The 25,605-nt window shown below is 36.2% G+C and overlaps 1 protein-coding gene across 1 annotated transcript in view; it reads right to left on the reverse strand.

Moving 5' to 3' along the window:
• Positions 1 to 25,605, reverse strand: part of LOC131427166 (uncharacterized) — a 334,261-nt gene that overhangs the window by 140,011 nt on the left and 168,645 nt on the right. The window contains exons 3-5 of the mRNA XM_058590132.1: positions 12,918 to 13,131; positions 12,718 to 12,819; positions 10,894 to 11,010 (exon numbers count right to left, since the gene is read on the reverse strand). Coding sequence (XP_058446115.1) covers positions 10,894 to 11,010; positions 12,718 to 12,819; positions 12,918 to 13,131 — 433 coding nt within the window. The remainder of the gene's footprint in view (positions 1 to 10,893; positions 11,011 to 12,717; positions 12,820 to 12,917; positions 13,132 to 25,605) is intronic.

Here is a 25,605-nt window from a genome sequence, read left to right on the forward strand (position 1 = left end):
TATAAATTGATAATTTGTTCTTTGAACAGAGCTTAGAATTTCTGTTTATAAGATGATATAAACATTTAATATATTTATTACACTTTGCCTGGATTCCTTCAATTTGATCCTTGAAAGTGAGTTTTTTGTCATACGTTAAACCTAAGTATTTTTCTCGATCAGACCATGTCAATTCCAAGCCATTCAATTGGTAATGTAATTATTGTTTGGTTTAAGAAAAGAAGCTCTTGGCTTATGAGGAATAACATTACTTGCATATTTTCAACTAATTGCTATATATGAAACAACTAAAAGGATTTATTTTACAACTAACAATAACAACGCCGTTTGTTTCAACCAGCGTTGCCAGGTTGTTTATATGGTAACTGCCAGATTTTTCTCGCCTCACCAGACTCTCTAACGAACCAGATATTTTGTCAGATTTTACAAATTTTAATAGATTTTGTCTGATCTTACCAGATCTTTATCTTTTTTTTGTTTTGCTCACTGAAAATAAAGCTCGGTCGAAATTTCCTTGTAAATAGTTAGACACAGACAACCCAGATAAATTTTTGAATCAGAGACAGATTTTTGAAAAACTAACATGGCAACTCTGGTATCAACTTAAAAAAATGGTGAAATTGAAGGGTATGTGTCCTGACTAACCGGCAAAAGCCTGCGATCACAAAACAACTAAAATGTTAGTTGTTTTTCTGAATTTGATTGGTTAAATTTGGTACAACTAATCGATTGTTGTTTTTACTAAACTGTCAGTTTTTATTTACCGTGCTGGCAGTTTAGTAATGAAAATTATCAATAGTAAAACACTAGGGGTTGCTATGGTTCCGATCAAAGATCGGTTTTCCGACAATTCTATATTCTTTCTATAGAGAAAGAGTCGAATACGAAAACTGTAAGTGTATGGGCGAGTACAGTTGGAAAGAAACCTGTAAAACTCTATTAAATCTGCTGTAACCAAGGGCATTAATCATATATAGCAGAATATTATGTTCGATTTGAAAATTACATTTCTAGAGAAACAATTAAATGAAAAACTAAAATATTTGTAATGGTCGAGATTTGAACCGAGTGCCAGTAGATCACAAAGAGCGTCTGTAAATCGATTGAGTCACTGAAACATCTGTTTGACAGGTAAATGTTACATATAAATAAAGTCGCATTAGGTAGCCGTGTGTAAGTGGCAAATGAAAATTACTTGAAAAAGATTTAAAACTTGTTTGTTATAACAAAAAATTATGGCTAGTAATTGGGCCCACCGAGCAAATATTAGATCTTGTCTGCCCAGAAACAAATGGCACAGTTTCACCATCTTGTAAAACCGTTCTTTGAAGTACTATCCGCGAAACTATCACTGGATGGTAAGATATTGAAATTATCTGAAGTTAAACAAGTGTTTCAAAATGTGGAAGGTAATAAGTCTCAATTGCCATCATTAAAGCAAAGCAAAGCCTTGGTATTACATTCCTGCTGTTTGAACAGACTTCAAAGTCGATTCATAGTCTACAAAATCATTGCATAGCTGGTTCTTAGGTACATCTTACTGACACTATGAATCCTTCCAGGTCGGGGCTCGGACATACGACAACTGACTTGTAAGACCAGTACATATTAACGTGATATGGAGAAACTGCTGTTAAAAGATACAAATATAAAGTTTGAGTCGTATACGAGATTAAAACTATTAAAATTTTCACTACCTACCAATCAATAACTAATCAGTTTTCCATTTTTTATGTCATAGGATATTATTTGCGGATAGAATTTCACGCTCGGCTACATCAGTAGCCAGAAGCTAAATCTGGTCCTGTAGACAATAAATTAATGGAAATTCAAACAAATAGTGCTTCATTATAAATTAATGACTCGATTAACTGATTAACGTTTCTGGCTTGCAGACCTTTATATTCTGTCATGTACTAATCATAATCTACTGCAGCCTGCGAGCAAATTGGAAGATTGATGACCGGTGTATCGATCAGCCGCCCAGATGAGAAGACTACACTTGTGATCGTCTTAACTGTACTACACCGCGGTACAGTCTGAAATAATGCCATAAACTAGTCATAACAAGCACCGGCCGGTCGATAATGTATGAGAAAGTAATTCCCACTGAAAGCGGACAATCTCACAACAAATGATCTAATCACGTCGGCAGCCGATAGACCCAATTTGTAGCTGCAAAAGCCCGAGCGTTCCAGAGATGAAGATACCAGCAGCACCGAAGGAGCAAAACGGATTGTCAATTCTTCCTTCTGGGAATGATAAATTTATCACATATCTCGGCTGGAACTGAACTGCCCGGCATACCGATGGAAACACAGTCATGCTGGGTGAACCTGTTGTAGTTGGCTGCTGAACAGCGCCATTTTCTCGATCGCCTTTTCAGGATCAAATCTTGAGTGCGATTTGCATTTCTTGGGCGCAGAACACGCACCAACCAACCGGACAGAAACAACCACGGAAGGTGATTTATCTTTAGCAATTTGTGGTACTGCATCGCAACCAAACAAGCCCTTTCAGTTGTGCAAAGGCTTCTCAAAAATTTATAGATGTCCGGGTGTGCGATAGCACCTATAGAACTTATTATTTACCGGCTGGACAAGTTAGCACACATAAACCCAATTTGTTTACGTAGTTAATCGTGCGCCTGGCAGATTCCCGGCCAGCTGATTAATAAGCATAGCGAAACAGCTATGCGTTGATAGTGGGAAAGCATTCCTTTGCGTTCCTATTTAAGGTAAACTCTTCATTGTGAGTTCTTGGCCCACAGATGTAGCCGGGTACCATCGGAAGGTCAACAAAAGTAACTTGGGGCACACACGTGAATCACATCGGATGGAGTGGACATGTAGGCTATGCAAAATGCTGATCAGTCTGAGATCAACATGTGGTGCACGTTGTATAAGTCAAGAAGCTGCAAGAAGCTAATTTTTATTACAACCACCGTAGATCTGCTCGTACCGATTGAAGCCGGCAACGAATCAGGTAGGCTGAGAGTGATCCAATTCGACAAGGCTACACCTCGTCACGATTCTCTCCAGTGCTTCTTGCTTACATCTCACCGGATCGGTCTCTGACAGAGCCTTGTGTACAAACATATGGATCACGGAAATGCACCAAGAAAGTGAGAACAGTTCTACGCCCATACCCGCCTCCATGGGACCAACCTATTTCCGCCCATCAGACACCCTCTAGCAAGACACACGTGAGCGTTGACATGAGCGACATAATGTTCCGAAGAATCAATCACATGATCATATCACTTTATTCCTGCAGCTTCGAATGCGTTCTACGTGAGGGTATACTTTGTTGCCCGTTTCCAAGACCTTGGGTCGTGGGATCTGATTATTTTCCTTCCGCCGCAGCAAATGAAGAACGAGATTTAACTGCCGCTCGTCGTGATGAGCGAAAATTGCACAATATATTTAGTTTTCTTCTGACTATGAAAAAATCGTAACCATTGCACCGTTTGCTAGGTTAGTTTTGTGACCGTCGTTGAACTTAGCACATTGCTTTGAAATATCTAAAACAAATTCAACAAGAGGTAGGTACTTGTATGCAGAGGTAAATCGAGAGCTCAAATTACAAGACAAAGTATATGGAATGTTGCTGTATGAAATATGACCAATGTCGGGCAAACTCGAACAATCTCGGTTATCGCGATCACGAACAAATGTTTATAAGGAACGAATGTCGAATAACACTATCCAATACATTTTTCAGTAGAATATGTAACACATTATTCAATAAGTCGTGTGACTTACTAAGAAAAACACAATTTTTTGTCAAAAATCCTTCTACAGCAATACAATCATTCCAACGTTTTGCATTTCTCTATAGAAAGGTATTAGAATTGCTGGGAAAACCGACTTTCGAACGGAGCATCGGAGACCCATAGTGTGTGTGTGTGTGTGTGTGTGTGTGTGTGTGTGTGTGTGTGTGTGTGTGTGTGTGTGTGTGTGTGTGTGTGTGTGTGTGTGTGTGTGTGTGTGTGTGTGTGTGTGTGTGTGTGTGTGTGTGTGTGTGTGTGTGTGTGTGTGTGTGTGTGTGTGTGTGTGTGTGTGTGTGTGTGTGTGTGTGTGTATGTGTATTTGTGTGTTCACTTTTAGAAGATATTTGAACGCGCTCAATTTCCTAAGATGGCCGATTTTAACAAACTTAGGCTCATAAAGTTCAAAGATCAAATGGCTGTGACTTTTGTTTCCAGAGATATGATGGTATAAGTGACGTAACCGACAAAACACGTTGATTTCTACCGCTCTATAAGGATGCCAATATTTTGGGATCACCTCTAATTTTGTAAAGCGCTAGTGCTCATAAGTTTAAGCACATCGAAAAATGTCCTCATGCAAAATTTGAGCTAAATCGGACATGCGTAAGGGGTGCTGCCCGGCGGTTAAGGTTTGAAAATTTTTGATCTTGAAAAAGCACCATAGGGGGGAGTACATGAAATTTCCGAAATCGAAAATTTTTTTTGATGTCGAAAATCTTAAAATATTTTTCAAGAGATATGAAAATTCCACTAAGTGGACTAAGAAGGGTTTTTTTTAGATTAGCATCTCTTCTCATACAAATAGGCAACGCAAATGTCAAGCACTAATTTGGAAAAATGATGCTCACATTAGTTTAATGTGAATCTTGAATAATTTGCTTAGCTTAGTGATACTTTTGCCGTGCGAAATTCGCACCAAACGAGCGCAAATAAAGCAAGCATTTTAGCTGCTTTGCGTTCGAGAAATGTGTTCCAAAACGGTGATTAATATCGTAGAGAATTCCACAAATTTGCCCTTCTGAAAGTCGGCTTTTTCAGGACCTCAAAAGTAACGCAAAGAACTTACTTAGAAAACTGTCTTAACTGCGCTCTAATTCCTCGAATACAAACGCAATCTTCCAAAACAGAATAGTCCTTTTCAGAACTACAAAATTTTAAACGATCAAACGGTAGCAAATCAGTTAATATCTGAATACATTTCGAATGCAGTCCAACGCCAATCTTACGGCTATGTTATTTGGCATTACCTACTTCAAATTTTTTTTTCTAGAAGAAACGATAAATTAACACTTGAAATTGTTTTAAAACCATTGTTTCGAAGAAGATAAAAGTAGTCACACTTAAATGGCTGTCACTTTATTCTAATTTATCGAAATGCAATGAAATTTCACACAGAGCGTTTTCAAAATTGGTACTTCATAAATGTCATATAAATTTGACAGTGATAACGCCATCTGTGTGTCAGTTTCAAGACGTGTTGATTGATGTGTTATCGTTAATCAAGAGCAAGACTCAGAATTTAAATCACAGTTTTATAAACTTAAGTTCATACTGTGAACTTGGCTTAAGACAATTAGTAAAATACCTGCAAAGATCTCTATCGCAAATCGTTAATGGAATAAATCAGAATTTGAATTGTCGATGTATCAAGAAAATCTCTTTTTCATGCTTTGGTTTTGGGCATATATTTTCTCATCCAGAAACAATATTTTTACTCATCATCTTGACAGTGTATGTTTGGCAATGGAGCGTACGTTTTCACTAGGTACAATAACTAACTTTGCCGTGATTATCGAATAGCTTATAGATTTTTGGTTGACATAATGGAATTACGTCCGCTTAGCGGTTTATGTTGGACTGCTGAGTGGCTAAACAGTTCAACATAAATTGTTTTGCACTAATGAGTCCAAGACAAAACGTTAAGAAAAGTAAAAAATAATGGGTTTAATCAAGTTTTTATTCTATAATTTAATTTAGATCATCAGGTTCCAATCTTTGTTCATCATTGCTGAATGAAAAAAATATCAACAAACTGTAACTGTATACAAGCGTTACGGGAAACACGCACAAGTTATGCTTCCTACGCTTTTTGGGTTACATAATAATGAACTTTGCTATTGCATTAGTTTGTTCGATGATGAATTTGTTTCATAAGAGATACCAAAGTGTCATAAAGTGTGATTCTTGGGTATTGCAAGCGACATCTAACTGTAAAACCAGCAAAATTTCATTTTATATAACTAGACACTAGAATAAACTTAGCACAACAGATTATTATGAAAGAATGTGTTACTACGAGATAGAAATAAAACGATAAAAAGCAAGTGGGTAACGTCACAGTCATAACCAGAGGAGGTGAATACGAATTAATCTAACAATCTTCTTTCAGATTTCGTGAATTTTCAACTTTCATTGCTTTGCCTTCAGAATTGTAACGATGCATCTAATTTACTAATTTACGACTAATTGACGAATAAATATATTCTACTAAACAAATTAATAATACTGAACAAATACACTTTTGTAAATGTAGATACTCAGTAGAGGTAAACTTAGCATAATCCTTTGGTAGTATTTTAGTGATTCGAGAAAAAACCGATTTGCGCAATTTATCCAACAACTGTTGGATAAATTCCGCAAACCCTAGAGTTTACAACTGTTGAGTCTTGAGTATTGTTGAGTGTTCGGGGTCAGGACTGAATTCTTCAACTGGATTAAAGAGCTACACTCTTAGAAAAAACGAAATTTACGCTTGACGTAAATTCAAATGTGCCGTAATTTCTTCGGTGATGACACAATATTACATCTACTAACATGTAAATATAAATTTTGCGTCTGTATCGATGTAAGCTTCAGTTAAATTGACTGTAAAGTTGATGATATGACTTATCTTTACATGCTTTGTATTATGAATATAAGTGAATCGCGACGCTCCTTTTATGTGCATCTATGCAGATGTAACATTTTCTATGTGTGTACACACTTGAAAAAATTGTGTAAATTAACATCTTTATGGATGCACATAAAAGGAGCATCGTAATTCACTTACATTTACATTTCAGAGCATGTAATGATAAGTCATATCTTTGAATTCACAGTTAGGTTAGCTGTTTACATCGATACAGATACAAACAATATGTTTACATGTTATTAGATGTAATATTATGTCATCGCCATGGCATGCTTTAATTTACGTCAAGTATAAATTTCATTTTTCCTAAGAGTGTACATTCGAAATCTATTACGAACCTCAAAAAAGAAACTGAATTCTGTTCCACAATCTAGCCCCAGAATCCACGTCCCAAATTATGTTTCAGCATTCAGGCTCTGAATTCTGGAAATGAGTTTTGAAACTGAGTTTACACATAAAAAAATTGAATTTTACTGGTGACTTAATTCCTCATACGATGTAATTCATAAATACCTAATTTGTCAAATGACGGAAAATTTCATTTGTACTGACTGAATGTTAAATTAGCTTGAATTTTACTGGTTTCGACTGTAACTTGTATTCTGCTAGTAGATGCGACTGTATGAATTTAAATACACCTTTTACCAGCCAAGCAGATGTGTGCTTCTGTGGCTCAGTTGGTTAACATACGTACTTTGCAATCCAATGATTCTCGGTTCAAGTCGCGCGGCGGTCGCTATCAGTATTCGTTGTTTTTATTTCAACGAATTTCATGTCATGGAATTTAGGCACAATATTAAATGTTCTTCCACGAAGATTTGCGTGAAATTTGACGCTCCATTTATGTGCATCTAATAAGATGTAAAATCACAGGGTTTTTTCGAAGTGTTTACACAGTTCGAAAAATTCTTGTGATTTTACATCTTATAAAATGCACATAAATGGAGCGTCGTATTTCACGCAAATTTATATTCAAGAACATGTAAAACTGTGTGACATGACTTGAAATTGAATGAAATAAAAAACAAAAGATCTATAGCAACTGCACGACTTGAACCGAGAAACATTAGATCATAAAGCAAGGCGTTTAATCGAATGAGAACCATAGAGGCACATATCTGCTAGGCTGGTAAATGGTGCATTTAAATTCATTCCGTCGTACTTGCTAGCCAAGTGCAAATTATATTCGGAGCCTGTAAAATTCTGTACGAATGGAATATTGCGTCATTTGAAAAGTTAAGTAGTTCTGAATTTTATCGTTTGTAGAACTATGTCACCTGTAAAATTCATAATTTTTATCTGTGTAGGAATTGTATTCTGAAGCTGAATTTAAGAATTAAATTCTGAAGCTGAATTTAGATAATTAATTCTGGCTTGGGAGCCACTTTTCATATTCATTTTTGGTATTCAGATCTAATATTTAGCTCCGTAATTCAGATATAAAATTCACTTCCTGAGATTTTTTCCAGAATTCAGAAGTTGGATCCAAATTTCGAACATGAATTATGGAACTAAATAAGGTTACCAAATGTAGTCAAGAAACCAATTCCAGTATACACGATTAGGATTCAGTTCCAGAGGCATAGTTTTCAATTTCTGTACCTATAATCTGGAACTAAATTCTGAAACCCGTCATCTCGGGTACGAGAAAGCGTAATGAGTTTTCCTCGTTATTTCCAAAAGTTTGAGAACACTGAATTTTTGAGTTTTTTATGATTATTTCATGCTGTTGAAAATTTTATCATAAATTACTGATCATATTTATTTATTATAGGGATTTTGCTCAAGCTAGTAACAATTATCGGTCGTACAATCGCTATCTCTACTCGAAGCACGTACAAAAAACTCAATCCAATCTGAAACGAAATCCGAAGAAATTTTGGTCTTTTGTTAATGGCAAACGCAAAGAAAACGGACTTCCTTCCAGCATGTTCCTTGAAAATGAAACATCGAACACTCTAAGAGGCACCTGCAACTTATTCGCACAACACTTCTCGAGAGTATTCAATACAGACTCGGCTAATTCAACTCAGGTGGAACGATGCCTTCGAAACGTTCCATATAATGTGATAAATATTGCAAACATTCGATTTACTGATGAGGATATTATGACGGCAATAAGTAAGTTAAAATCCTCAACATCAGCTGGGCCAGATGGAATTCCGTCTATAGTATTGAAAAGATGTTCGAGATCATTGTGTGCGCCCCTCAAATTAATTTTCAACCAATCAATGTCGCAGTCACGGTTTCCTGCATGCTGGAAAAAATCGTACATGTTCCCGATCTTCAAAAAAGGAGATAAACAAAATATTGCAAATTACCGAGGTATAACCTCTCTCTGTGCTGGATCAAAGCTGTTGGAGATTTTAGTGGGGAACGTTTTATTCCGTGAAACAAAGACATATATCTCTAATGATCAGCATGGTTTTTATCCAGGCAGATCTACAATCACTAACTTGACACAATTTTGTTCCCTTTGTATTAAGAACATTGAAACTGGATCACAGATAGATACAATATATACCGACCTGAAAGCAGCGTTTGACCGTGTAAATCATACGCTCTTGATTGCGAAACTGGAGCGTCTAGGTGCATCGTCTAGTTTCTCTCAGTGGCTTAAGTCATATCTCGTAGGCCGAATTTTATCAGTGAAGCTAGGAAATGTCGAGTCACAAACCTTCGCTAACGAATCAGGTGTTCCTCAAGGAAGCAATCTCGGACCATTGCTGTTTTCATTATTTTTTAATGACATTTCTTTTGTCATTCCACCAGGATGCAGACTTATGTATGCGGACGATTTGAAACTGTTTCTTGTTGTGCAATCGACAGCTGATTGCATGGAACTTCAGCAGCACCTAAACAATTTTTGTGAATGGTGCAATCTCAACCTCTTAACTATAAGTGTGTCCAAATGCTCTGTGATTTCTTTCACACGTAAGAAAAGCCCGATAGTCTGGAACTACTCTATTTCTGGGGAAACACTTGAAAGAGTAACTGTTTTCAAAGATTTGGGTGTGCTTCTTGATTCTCAGCTCTCCTTCAGACATCACTACTCGCATATAATTGCTCAGGCAAATAGAAACTTAGGTTTCATCATGAGGATCGCCAAAGAGTTTACTGATCCATACTGCCTGCGAGGGTTATATTACGCGTTAGTACGGTCTACCCTTGAAACCGCAGTGCACATTTGGTGTCCTTACGCCAGTGTTTGGATCAATAGAATTGAAGCAGTACAATCACGATTCCTGCGATTTGCTCTCAGATCTCTGCCATGGCGTAATCCGTCAGAGCTTCCACCATACATTGAGCGCTGTCGTTTGCTCAACATGGACACACTAGACAAACGACGAAATATACTCAGAGCAGTATTTATAGCGAAATTGCTGAATGGAGAAATTGATGCTCCTGAAATTCTCTCGCAAATATGTATTAATGTCCCTCCAAGAACGCTAAGAGCGCGGAATTTCTTGCGACTCGACTTACGAAGAACGGAATATGGCCAGAACGAACCGATTAGAGCAATGTGCAATGTTTTCAATAGTGTGTACGACCTTTTTGACTTTTGTGTATCTAGTGTTGTTTTCAAGAATAGGCTTAAGAGACTCTGATAGAATATAAGTTGAACTTAATTATTTTTTAGCACTGGACAATGTTTGTATTCGTTAGACTAATGTTTTTGAATTGTAACTATGTAAACAAATATGTAAAATGTTAAAAAAGATGATGGGTTTTTACGCGCATTTGATGAATTTCAAATGGGCTTTTCCCACTCCACCAAAAACTCCATTGAGATCAATCCAGGTCAGATGGAAAGAAATAGATAAATAAATAAATAAATAAATAAATATTTCTGATAGCATGGAGCAAAAATAATGTTGTTGCGTTTAGTTTATCTTGAGATATTCACGGTTGAGTTCTACCCATTCTTCCACAGGACGAATTTCGAACAGGCAGTCCATAGTAAAGTAAGACGTATTCACGTAAAAAAACTTAAAAAAATCTAGTGTATTAGAAAAAATAAATAAATAGGAAGTTTTGATCGACCAATTGAATCAAATATTTTTTATCAATATAGCTAATATACAGGTAACGAGTCCTGTAATTTTCGGATCGTTAAAATACTAATTTTAATTCAAAAAATAAACGGAATATTTTATCAAACTGACATTGAAAGTTTTACGTAAAATGAAATGTAACTTGAAGTACTCACCCTCGCAATGGAATCCGTCGCCTCGATAGCCAGGGAAACACGTGCAAGTAAAGCTACCTAAAGTATTTGTACAGTGCGCGAAAACGTCACAGGGTCGATATTTACACTCGTTTTCGTCTGTGTAGGATAAATAACAAAAAAAAATACAATAAATAAGGATAAATTACACGTAAGGCATAGAAGGGTTAACATTTAGTGGCATTATTGCGTAGATTCGCGCACACTCATCAAACATAGTTTATATCTACGCGTGAAGATCATCATCATCACCATCATAATCATCATCTTCCTTATTAACCCAATTGAGCGAAATACTATTATTTCGATTTTAAACCTGGGAATAGTCGAAGCCGGTTCTGCGAAACAGGTCCAGAGGGAGCGTGAAGTTTTACTCCGTCATGTTAGGCTCGGACCGTTGAATAGCTGTACGTATAGTGAAGGAACTCCTACAACATCGTTACGTTGGCGATCATTTCCGTTCTAATCGGGTCTAGTTCTATCGGTTCTGCTTTCGGCGATATGTTCTGAAGCGTGCTCTAGCACGGATGTATCCATGATGAAGTCTCGCAACATAGTTGATTGGTTGCACTTACAGTGGGGAATTATCCCACTGAGAGGAGCAGAAATGATGATTATCGAAATTTATGAAGATGAATTGAATCCATTCAGTGAGGGCAAATGGATCATCTGATTGGAGGTTATGCATTGTTTATTTTGACAGCTATGGTTAGTCAAGTCCTTTTAAGGAATTATATTCAGGACGATCCTAACCGTTAAGCAAATATAATTTAACAGCTTCCCACTATTGTGTGGATTTTTTTTCCAAAGCTTGGTATATAATTTGAAGCACAGCTATAAGTGCTGAAGATGTTGCGTTCTAAACCTGTTCGTTTACAAACTCAACAAACTGGATGGTGTACCCCATCCAGTACCAGAAGGTTTCCAGTTGTGGCACATTAGAACAGTTAACTCTTTAGAATTTACATCACGAATCTGGCCTCCTGTGCCGTATACGGCAGTAGTAGAAATCACAGCTCGGGTGCCTCCGAGAGTGCCGCTAACCAAACGTGCCTGCCACGCTGACCTACACTTTACTGTATTGATCACGTGTATATCGCGGGTAAAAGCCCCTTTCTGAGGTCTTCCAGGTATTAATTTACCCATTTTCAAAGTGGGCTCGTGAGAGGAGGAGATTTTCACTAAGCTTCGCTTTGAGGTGAGGATCACGACAGAAGTAGCACGTCCCCAATGGCAGTTAGTTTGCGCCATGACTACAATTTTGATCACTGTTTCTTGGCAACGAGTTAGTGACGAGGAAGAGCCACACCTCGGCTGCCCTAAGTGTGCGGCCGGCTTCTGCTAATAATAGACTGGTTCTATTTTTTTTCGGGGGAGGAGCAGGTTTCGGTTATTTAATGCTACTTGTTCTGCAGCATCGGGTGCACATTACTGACGCGGTTACAGTGGGATGAAAGGTCTAACGGGACATTCAGGGCTGGAGGGTGCACGGAATGTTCCAATAAATTGTTTCGTTATTTTTTTTTCTAAACTTTAGAATTAATATGAGGTATCAACGGCCCTTTTGCCCGTTGGAAGAAAGCACAAGATTTTTTCAATTATGAAACTAGCGGTTCAAACGGATAGTGTTTTAACCTTTTCTCCCAGCTACTTCGGAAAATATACAGGCTATAAAAATCCGAGGATGATGACGATCGTTTACATGCGATAGGCGAGAGAAAATATGGCTCCGGTGCCTTAGCTTCTTAGAAAATTCTTAAAGGTGCCATTACTACGTGGCGCTTTGAGCTAGCAAACGAAGCTTACCTGGAACTTGACAGTTGCATCCTCCAAAGCCATCATTACAATGGCATTGGCCTTCTAAGCACGCTCCGTTGGAACAAGCCGTGCCTTCTTTATCACAATCATCTGCGGAATGGCGAAAGAGAAAACCAAACAAGGAAGCGATTAGTGTGCGATTGGTAATTTAGGGGTAAACTTTTGATGGCAGAAATAACAATACTTACTTGTACATTTTAACTTATTTCTAAGCTCATCGGAGCCCATGTAGCAGTCCGATGTGCCATCACACAGTTTGGACAGCTCGTACAGCTGCAGGAAGTCTGTGGACTCGTTGACTTGGCAGCCGAAGTAACCATCCTCTAGATTCAGAAAAAACACTTCGTGCTTTAGTCCGAATATGCCGACATTTTTCCGGGACGCCGAGTACTGGGCACTCGCCTATTGGTAAGAAAAAGAACAAAAACATAAAATTAGTCGACTTCACCATAAAAGCAGCCATAGTCTAATCGGCCAGGAACTGAAATGAGTTTGATGACAGAATTATTTTGGTTGATGTGTACCGCCCCTAGATACGATTTTTCCTATGAACATTATGATAGCAGTGTGTAATCCGCCAAGATAATGAGTAACGTAACTAAATCGAGGTATTGGTATCCGGTTTTATCACAATTAGTTCATTGAAAGACGTGTATTCGATAAAAGAATAGGGGGACTCTACTAAAGAGATGACTATTGGTACAACAGCCCAATGACAAAAACATTCGAAATTTTTTTTTGTGTCAGTGTTATGTTCATGCTTCGTAAAATAAAATTATTTGCCAAAATAACAACACAGCTAAAATAGTTTGTTTTAAATTCAAAGTTCTTGTTCAAACTGGGAAGTATAATTTTATTACTAATTGGGTTCAGTAAAGCATAGTAAAGGGTGATTTTTTAAGAGCTTGAGAACTTTTTTAAACAATAAAACGCATAAAATTTGCAAAATCTCATCGGTTCTTTATTTTAAACGTTAGATTGGTACATGACATTTACTTTTTGAAGATAATTTCATTTAAATGTTGACCGCGGCTGCGTCTTAGGTGGTCCATTCGGAAAGTCCAATTTTGGGCAACTTTTTCGAGCATTTCGGCCGGAATAGCCCGAATTTCTTCGGAAATGTTGTCTTCCAAAGCTGGAATAGTTACTGGCTTATTTCTGTAGACTTTAGACTTGACGTAGCCCCACAAAAAATAGTCTAAAGGCGTCAAATCGCATGATCTTGGTGGCCAACTTACCGGTCCATTTCTTGAGATGAATTGTTCTCCGAAGTTTTCCCTCAAAATGGCCATAGAATCGCGAGCTGTGTGGCATGTAGCGCCATCTTGTTGAAACCACATGTCAACCAAGTTCAGTTCTTCCATTTTTGGCAACAAAAAGTTTGTTAGCACGAACGATAGCGATCGCCATTCACTGTAACGTTGCGTCCAACAGCATCTTTGAAAAAATACGGTCCAATGATTCCACCAGCGTACAAACCACACCAAACAGTGCATTTTTCGGGATGCATGGGCAGTTCTTGAACGGCTTCTGGTTGCTCTTCACTCCAAATGCGGCAATTTTGCTTATTTACGTAGCCATTCAACCAGAAATGAGCCTCATCGCTGAACAAAATTTGTCGATAAAAAAGCGGATTTTCCGAATGGACCACCTAAGACGCAGCCGCGGTCAACATTTAAATGAAATTATCTTCAAAAAGTAAATGTCATGTACCAATCTAACGTTTAAAATAAAGAACCGATGAGATTTTGCAAATTTTATGCGTTTTATTGTTTAAAAAAGTTCTCAAGCTCTTAAAAAATCACCCTTTACATTAAAAAAAAGAACGGTTTTATTGAATCACATAACTCATTTTATGTGTAAAATTATGACGAGTGTTTTGGGATATATAAACCATTTTTCAACATCAATATAAATTCACCGAGGGCTGTTTCGCACAATGGAGAATTTCGCCGAATTTATTATTCCACTAAAAGTTGTACCGATCATAAAATCACTTAATTTTACAGAAATCAGACAACGGCTCTTCCTAGCAGTTATTTATGTAGTTTTAAGGTCAAGGTGGTTCGGCGACACCAGCTGAGTTGGCCACCGACCCGCAATCGACAATAACGGCCTCTTGCCTAGTTAGTTTCGCAAAGTATACAGCAAAATTTAACGCTAACAAGCTTTCGAAGAAATTAATTAAGAGAATCATAGATCAATCTAAGAAAAGACGTGAACAGTTTCGAACCGTGTATATTTTTGTTGAGAACAAGTCTCTAGATGGCTCAATACCAAATTTCATGACAATCTATCCTCTGGTGTTTGAATAACAGTTGATCGTGTTAGACGAGTTAAGCATAAAAGTAACGGTAAAATTGAATGATTTGCGATACGGATTGGTTCACCATCCCCCGTATTCTTCAGAACTGGCCCGCAGCGACTATTATGTATTTACAAACCTGAAAGGTCATTGCAGAAACTGCAACAGAAGCATATTTTGAAGGTCTTGTTAAATCTCTTTTTTAAAGGGCATCAAAATGTTGTGGTGTAGTGTATCGCTCTAGATGAAGATTATACTGAAGAATAAAAAATTTTCGCGGTGAAAAATCGACTTTTTCTTTGTTAGGCCCGGGGATTCTCATTCCATAAAGTAGCGGTGTAATAATACCTTTATCCTTAACGTGCGTATAAAGAATTGAATGTCACTCAATAACATTTACACTTTTTCAAACTAATTCCTAGTAAAACGAAACCGAAAATGGAGGACCGACCTCACTGGAATGAATTTGACCGAGCATTAATTAGAATGATATACCAATTTGAATACCCAAGTAATAATTCGAATGATTTTAGGTTTCAATTATAATTTATAAGGGTTTTGTAGTTGATTCAGCAATGGCTACATATTATATAACTGCTATAATCTATTTCTCTTTCGACTAATAATATAATAGTATTTTTAAAACTTGTTGCACGGAGTAACAACTTCACAAGATTTCGACTTCATCATTGATTTTTTATTCGCATTGCAACTCACCAAAAATAAAAAAACTAGTGCTATAATAAAATAATGCATACACTTTCAATATTGATATCAAATATCCTATTTAAATCATTGTTGTAAACATAAATCTTTCATAAAACTGGTTTTGTGTGTCAGTTGCATGACAGTTTCACTCAGAGCAATTTTTAAGGTTTTGAAGTACATTTAAGTTACATTTGCGGTGTACTGTAGGAGTTCCTACATTTTAGATTAAGTGTATTTTGCATTTAGAAAAATTCTACCGTAGTATCTATTGACGTCAAATGAATTTCAAAATATAAAAACCTGTTTTAATCCACCTAGTGGTGTATTGATGCCTTTCTAATATCAATCATACTATCATATATAATACTGTGGTATTCTTCAAAATATTTTTTTTCGATTCTTAAAAAAATAACCGAAATCGATTTGTTTGACCGTCTGCTGATAAAAACTATCAATTGGAAAATATTTGAGGTCGATTTAAAAATTTTTTAAAGATTTTTCCCCATTTTCAGTGATGGTATACAATTTTTAACCTACTTTACCCTATATTTCCGGATCCGGAAGTCGGATCCGCATGAAATTCAGGAATTACGTATGGGACCATAGGACCTTTCATTTGAACCTAAGTTTGTGAAAATCGGTCGCGCCATCTATGAGAAAAGTTTAAACACACATTTTCACATTTTCTTGCACATTTTACCCCATAGCTCCCGAACCGGAAGTCGGATCCAGATAATATTTAGGATTTTTTTATGAGACCTCAAGACCTTTCATTTGAATCTAAGTTTGTGAAAATCGGTGTAGCCATCTCTGAGAAAAGTTAGTGCACTTATTTTCACAATTTTTTGCACATTTTACCCCATAATTCCGGAACCGGAAGTCAGATCCAAATAATATTCAGGACATAGACCTTTCATTTGAATCTAAGTTTGTGAAAATCGGTTCAGCCATCTCCGAGAAAAGTTAGTGCTAAAAACGTGATTAATCCACCTAGCAGTGAGATGATACCTTTTTTTATCAATACGCATGTGTTTTTGCATGGATATTCTTAGGTGTTTTAGTTCTCATGACATTATTTTAATTATCGTCGTTTCAAACGGCAAATTGAGATTTTAATCACTCATTACCCTGTAATTTCGAGTCTGCAAATCGTATCGAATTTCAATCTTAACGTGTGACATTCGATTGAACATTCCATGAGATGTCGAAGTAAGTTCCACTTTAGAGTTTTTCGTCATTATTTATGGTACTTCCAGAGCTGGTATTCAGGAACTAGCATAACCCAAAATGATTCGAATGGCCATAAATTAATACGCCAAACAATTTACATCTTCTATATCGGTATGAATTTTAAAAACTCATCATCTGTAATTCCAGAATCGGATAAAATTCACCAATTTTGTATGGGACTTTAAGTCCTTTAATTTGAATTTTTGTTTTTGAAGTTCGATTTGGCCTTTTTGAAAAAATGATTAAACTTTGAGAAACGATTCGAAACTGGATCCGGAGTTCTAAGATCGGTGTAGCCGAAATCAGATAAATTCACCTGAGGAGTGTGTAGACATCTTTGAGAAATTGTAGTGCGAATTAAAATTTGGGGGTACATTTCGAATCCAAAAAAGAATACCGCTTAAACTGAAATAAATTTATTTGGTAATCGACTATCCAAATTTGCAAACCCGATAAACCTGATTAATTTATGTGAAATGGACATTTTTATACTAATCACCCTGTATCTCCTAAACCAGAAATCGGATTTGACTAATTTTTATAGGATTTTAAGACCTCTCATTTGAATCATAGATGATTCTTAGATTTCATTTGAATCATAGATCGGTTTAGCCATCTACGAGAAAAATGAATTGCATTATTTTAATTTCGTTTCACATGTCATCCTGTGGTTCCGAAATCAGAAGTCGGATCCAAATTTGAAAGTATACTAGTTTTCATATGAATCTGAGTTTGTAGAAAACGGTTTAGCCATCTCCGAAAAAAATGAGTGAAATTATTTGTCACACACGCATTTGCTGATCTCGACGAGCTGAGTCGTATGGTATATGGAAGTTATGATCATCCAGCTTTTATTGCTGTAAGTAGTTTAAATCAATATAATTATGGAATTACTTTCAACTCGAAAATGCTGATATCATCTGGTTTATAAATGCCATATTCGAACGATTATGTTGCCAAAAACGAACCGTGCTAAAATCGGTCCAAGGCAAATTGTCATGAAAAAGGATGCTGTACACAGTCTTTTGGGCACTTAGAAACAATTGTATGTCACAGTATAAAAATCGTGTTTTCCGTTGCTCCCAAGCATTTCTTTGTCATACTGTGCTCAAAACTTCTACTGCTGGAATAAGGGGAAAAGTCGTTTACGCAAAAATATTGATATCTCCGTTAAAAATGGACGGATTTTAACAAACTATGGCTTGTTGGATAGCTATTACCGTGCGGAATCTAAGTCTAAGAACATATTCTGTTTTCAAGGTCAATTGTGACAGATACTGTCAAAAAACTGAAAATTTTGACATAAAACTCCGTATAACTCAAAAAGTAAACATCCTATCTCAAAACCATTCAATAGCGTTTTGGGTGACGGGGAGACCTTTCATTTGCGACTAGTTTGATCAAAATCGGTCCAGCCATCTCTGAGATCTCGACCTCTTAGTTGACAACACACATACAGACACACACACACATACACACACACACAGACATTTGCTCAGTTCGTCGAGCTGAATCGATTGGTATATGACATTCGGCCCTCCGGGCCTCGGAAAATTTTTCGAAAGTTTGAGCGAATTCTATACCTATTTTTTATATATATAAAAACGTGATTAATCCACCTAGCAGTGAGATGATACCTTTTTTTATCAATCCGCATGTGTTTTTTGCATGAATATTCTTCGGTGTTTAAGTTTTCATTACATTATTTTAATGACCGTCGTTTTAAACGACAATTTGAGATTGTAATCACTCATTACTCTGTAATGTCGAAACTGCAAATACAATCGAATTTAAATCTAGAAGTGTGATAATCGATTAAACATACCATGATATGTAAGTTCCACTTTAGAGTTTACGGTAATTTAAGGTACTTCCAGAGCCGGTATTCAGGAACCAGCATAACCCAAACCGATTCGTATGGCCATATGACGAATAATAATTTGAATTTTTGTTTCTGAAATTTGATTAGGCTTTTTTGAGAAAACGATTGAGCTTTGAGAAACGATTTTATACTGGAACCGGAATTCTAAAATCGGTATGGCCGAAGTCAGATAAATTCACCTGAATAGCTGTATAGTTTACATTTGTTTCAAAATATTTGAAAATCTGTGAAGACATGTTTGAGAAATCATAGCACGAATTAAATTTTTAGGTGCCTTCTGAATCGACAACTGAATACCACTAAAACTGAAAGAAGTTAATTTTTTTTATCGACTATCCAAATCTGCTAACCTGATAAACCTGATTAATTTATGTGGAATAGACATTTTTATACTAATCACCCTGTATCCCCGAAACCGGAAGTTGGATCTGACTGAAGAGCAAGATGTTTTAAAGAATCTTGAAACTTTTCATTTGCATCTTAGATGATTCTTAGATTTCATTTGAATCTTAGATCGGTTCAGCCATCTACGAGAAGAATGAGCTACACAATTTTGATTTCGTTTCATATATCATCCTGTAGTTTCGGAACTAGAGGTCGGAAGCAAACATAATTCAGGAACTTTGTTTGGGAGCATACGTATTTTCGTATGAATCTGAATTTGTAGAAAAGAAATTTTCAGAGAAAATTGAGTGAAATTATTTGTCACACACGCATTTGCTGATCTCGACGAACTGATTCGAATGGTATATGGATGTTATGTTCTTCCAGCATTTATTGCTGTAAGTAGTTTAAAACAATATAATTGAAAAAAAATCTGCCATCATCTGATTTATATATGTCATATTCGAACAATTATGTTGCCAAAAACGAACCGTGCTAAAATCGGTCCGAGGCAAAATGTCATGAAAAAGGATGCTGTACACAGTCTTTTTGGTACTTAGAAACAATTGTATGTAACAGAATAAAAAATCGTGTTTTCCGTTGCTCCCAAGCATTGCTTTGTCATACAGCGCTCAAAACTCCTACTGCTGGAATAGGGGGAAAAGTCGTTTACACAAAAATTTCGATATCTCCGTTAAAAATGGACGGATTTTAACAATCTATGGCTTGTTGAATAGGTATTATCGTGCGGAATCTAAGTCTGAAAACATATTCTGTTTTCAAGGTCAATTGTGACAGATACTGTCAAAAAACTGAAAATTTTGACATAATACTTCGAATAACTCAAAAAGTAAACATCCGATCTCAAAACCATTCAATAGCGTTTTGGGTGACGGGGAGACCTTTCATTTGCGACTAGTTTGATCAAAATCGGTCCAGCCATCTCTGAGATCTCGACCTCTTAGTTGACAACACACATACAGACACACACATACACACACACACACAGACATTTGCTCAGTTCGTCGAGCTGAATCGATTGGTATATGTCATTCGGCCCTCCGGGCCTCGGAAAAATTTTCGAATGTTTGAGCGAATTCTATACCTATTTTTTATATATATAAAAAAAGGTAAAAAAGGTAAAAACGTTACATACACACATACACACACACAGACATTTTGCGTACTCGACGAACTGAGTCGAATGGTATATGACACTCGGCCCTCCGGGCCTCGGTTCAAAAGTCGGTTTTCACAGTGATTGCATAACCTTTCTATATGAGAAAGGTAAAAAGGCGGGTGGGTAATGTCAGAGACATAACTGGATGTCGTGAATACGAAAAAACTGACACGCTCCCATCACTTTTCCGAATATTAGTTAGATGATTGATTGTATGAATTGTGCAAGCTTTCCTATTTTTCACTAATAGAGTTCGAAGCGATGCACCTACATTAAAGTACAGATTAGCTACATTAAACAGCTACTATTCCACAACTGTATATTCCAAACTTGAAACAATTCGTTTTTAAATTTGCTAATATAGGAGGCTAGGTACGACAAATTTGTAGTTTATTTTTATTGAAGCTATGAAGTTCGAAGATATCTGATTCTTCTCGAAATTTCAGTACGAAACAATTGCAATGGCCTGGTTTGAAATGTGTCGACGATCTTCGGTATGCAAGAGTCATTCTAATAATAATAATGATAGTAATAATAATAATAATAATAATAATAATAATAATAATAATAATAATAATAATAATAATAATAATAATAATAATAATAATAATAATAATAATAATAATAATAATAATAATAATAATAATAATAATAATAATAATAATAATAATAATAATAATAATAATAATAATAATAATAATAATAATAATAATAATAATAATAATAATAATAATAATAATAATAATAATAATAATAATAATAATAATAATAATAATAATAATAATAATAATAATAATAATAATAATAATAATAATAATAATAATAATAATAATAATACAGATTAACCTGTATATATGGCAACCCTGTTTCGCATGGCATACTAGTATAAAGATGTGTTCAACATCATCACTTTCGCTTTCGCATTGTACGAACGTCAATTGAATTGAATGTGTTAGTGACGGTACAAATCTGCCTTTCTACCGGTTTTCGGTGCCATCGTGCTGACGGTGTCTCGTACGTTCAGAGTAGCTGCTTTAACTTAAATGACGCTATTTCTCACATCACATTTCATTTTATACCTGCTACTGGCAGCGGTGTACGGACGTCCCCTTTGTTAAAATATCGCAGAACGGGAAACAGTGAGACGATATAAAAGAGAGAGCTAGTAGAGCGGCAGCCAGTAATACTGAATTGGCTGTCTAGCTGATAACAGCATCTTGTGGAATTTTTACGCAGAAACACGCACACAGGAGGAACAGTTAAGAGCAAGGCAAAGTCCCGCTCGAACCGTGCTGGTCTGCAAAAAGGTGGCAAAATCCATCGTCTGCTCCGGAAGGGAAACTACGCAGAGCGTGCCGGTGCCCCGGTCTATCTGGCGGCAGTGATGGAGTACTTGGCTCTTGGAAAATCATTCCTCGCCATCTGCATCCGTAACGACGAGGAGTTGAAAACCCCGTCCTTTTCAGGACGACCACATCACTGTGATGAAGAAATATTTAGGATTGCTTTAAGTTTAGCCGCCTGGAAAGTAGAATGCGCAAATCAAGTGGAAACATTTGTTCTAAGAATTTGTTCATTTTTGTTTTCGGTCGCATACTAAAGTAATCACGACAAAAATACATATTGATCTGTATACGTGGCAACTCTGTTTCGCACGGCATATTTATATACTAGTATAAAGATGTGTTCAAAATCATCACTTTCGCTTTCGCATTGCCGTTCGTAATTGAATGTGTTAGTGACGGTGCAAATTAATTTAACTTCCATCTTGATGAATCTTTTGGTAGGAAATATTGAGATCTGAGATGGTTCTCGTGTGTGTCTTGTTTCGACAATGGGCCTTGCTGGACTTTTTGGCTGCCTTTTCTACCGATTTTCGGTGTCACTGTGCTGATGGCGTCTCATGCATTCAGATCGGGAAACAGTGAGACGACAGGTCCTCGATGTTACTCTCGTGTGTCTTGTTTCAGGAACAGTAGCTCAGCAAATGGTAGGAAAAATGAACCACTCAACTTTTATATGGATGCTCTTGTATAGATTCAGACATCTCGCGTTCTGATTGGCTGGTGCTGTCATGGGTTAAATCAAACAGGTTTTTCAATAGTGTACTATTGAAAAACTTCAATGCTGTTGCAATACACGTTCAAGTTGAAAATTTTCGATTCTATTGGTAGTTAGATTATATAAATCTTTCTACAGATCACTGAGCTATGAGCTTTCAAAATACGAGAAAGGCAAACGCGCCTTATGAATTATCTTCTTTGATACTCGTTTATACCAAACATTTCAGAAAAGTTTAATTTTGAACTATTTGAGAATATGTCACACAACTGAAAATTTTATCATAAAATTGTGATCATATTTCCGATGCCATGTAGCAAGAATTGTGTTGATTCATTAGATATAACAGGAGATATTCACGATCAAAAACTTATCACTCGCTCAGAGGGTAAATTTTGAAAAGGCGCCCCATAGTAAAGTAAGTGGTAAACGACAAAAGGAGAAAATAGATTTCACTTTTATCTTTCATTTTCAGAACACCTGCACAAGTTTTGACACGATAAAGTGAATTTAAAAACAAAATGATAATTTATCACAACAATTAATTTCGATAAGCCAAGCAGACTTTTACAAAACTGCATTTATTTCAAGGCGATTAGTAATAATTCTTATTCCTTTCTCTACATTCACGATAAAAACAATAGTGCATATGGTTTTACTTTTTTATTACTATAAAATATATATGTGTATAGAATTCGCTCAAACTTTAGAAATAATTTCCAAGGATCGGAGGGCCGATTGTCATATAACAATCAGTTTAGCTTGACCAACTTAGAAAATGTCCATGTCTGTATATTTGTTGTCAACAAAGAGGTCTAAATTTCTCAGATTTTGATCGAACTAATCGCAAATGAAAGGTCTCCTCATAAGCTTGAACGTTATGGATCGTTTTTGATATCGAAAGTTTGCTTTTTGAGTTATACGAAGGTTTATGTCGAATTTTCCATTTTTCGAGACTCAAATTTCACACGGTAATAGCTACCCGAGTACAGTCTAACATCAAAATTAGAACAAATTGATATTTGATTATGATAGCAACATCAGATTGAAATCCTAATATGATATCGACTCATCAAATTTTCAATTAATATCACATTGTGTTATCATTTTGATGTTTAAAGGCAAAAGTTTTGTGAAACTCAAAAAATGAATATATTAAAATCAACAACTTAGTAAATCCATTGAAATTGAACAAATTTCAAATGGCAGCACAAAAATACAAAGTTAAGTTTCAATGGAAGAATTATTCCTTCAATCCTTTGTTGCCTTTTTCAAAAATGCTTTGACATCCTGCCGAAATCCTGCAGTTGACCGCAACCATAACCGCGCAGAAACGATTTTTTTTTCAACATTTTAACAACTTTTACGCAAATAATGCTCTTTCTTTTTAACCACGAGAATATTGGTGTCAAACCACACGTCATGGAGGCATTAGATAAATTGGCGATATTCGATATTTGTAGTCATACGACGTCACGAAGTTCATTCCAAAGCTTTTAGACCATTTTTTCAGTGTATCCAGCCACCAAGAAAATCTATGTTTAATTTGTATATTCCTAAGTAGTTCACAAACTATGTCGAAGACACTCGTCAAAATAATTCTCACTCCTAGTTATAAATGCTTAGAACTTTATATACTTACTAACGCTAGATATTATGAGCAGTGTTTTATCAATCATTTAATAGATCTTGGAACTTACTTACACTTTTCTAAAGAAATCGTCTAACTAAATCTTTATAATTATACACAAGAACTAAAAATTTACTGAAGAGATTTTGGTTCTATCTGTGGTTAGAAGCGAGATAATCGTTCGTTGTCCCAATTAGTCGAAAAAACAAGTGATCTGGAATACCTTATTGCCGGATTCCTAATTCACGATCCCTGTGTGGTAGGAGACTTCAATGTAAAATGTTCGGTCTACAGAGCCTCTAAATTCGTATTTCAAAGTGATTACATGTGCGAGTTGTTTCAGATCAAGTAGATAACTCAATTTAATGTTATAATGCTTGAATGCTACATCTTTGGATATGAGAAGGACAAAGAGAACATTTTTATACTGTTCTCAAATAGCCACACTGCTATTCACGGTGGATGCGGGATGGAAGCGACGCAACGAGTGTGCACTAACAGAAACTACCTGCATACAACTTTGTGAAACAACACTACTTGTCATATAACCGAACATTTTCCATCTCCTGATAGCTAGCACTTACAGTCCATAGCAATCGCAAAAAGTTCGCATTCCAAAACATCTAAGTTCGAAACCGGTTCTCTCCGCGGTAGTGTAGAGATTGCATGAAATCTTTTTTTTTTCTTGCGACTAATATGGAGATTGCATAAAATCTTTTTTCTTGCTTGCGAGTAATATCGCCTAGATGTATACTATCCCGGACCTTTTTGGCTGTTCTATTTTTAGATTATGCTCGTGACGTGTCATTTCGAGAAAATCTAGATCATATTAAGTTTTCAATGTGCTTTCACTGAGAGCAAAACTAGTTTCCAGTTTGATGTCACACAGCATTTTTTTTGCTTTCAATTTTGATCTTTTAACCGTTAAAACGACCAAAACGATAGCAAATTATGTAATCGGTATATGCGAACAGCACAACATCAAATTTAGTTTTCTTTTTATTCTCACACTCTACTAGGGTATACAACAAGCCATACAAGCCGTTTTTCTAAATTTAGTTCTACTACAGATGATGTATTTATAATTTAATTGAATAATCGTCAAAGCTGATTATGGAAGCAAAATGACCAAAATTCTGTGCGGCAAAATACTTAGTAGTATTTCTGGAAAGTATTTCAACAACGAGTATTTAATTCGACAAAACTAAAATCATCAATGGCGGAACACTGACTTCTGCTAACTATTCAGAACGGGTAAGCGTGTTTTTGCTACGTTGTCAGTCTTGAGATGAAATTCGACATGCACGCAAATCAGAACTTTTTCGTTGCCTCTCGCGATTCTCGGAAACGAACGACGAAGATTACATCTTCCGAAAGGTATGCCGACTGCCGCCGCTAGGTACGAGCATACATCAACGTAGATGTTGCTTAAATCAATTTCCTTTATAGTTTGACTACTCGTTGATGGGCTTGGGGAAACAAAATTAATTTATGGA

Source organism: Malaya genurostris, chromosome 2 (assembly GCF_030247185.1).
Source record: "Malaya genurostris strain Urasoe2022 chromosome 2, Malgen_1.1, whole genome shotgun sequence".
NCBI classification, from domain to species: Eukaryota; Metazoa; Arthropoda; class Insecta; order Diptera; family Culicidae; genus Malaya; species Malaya genurostris.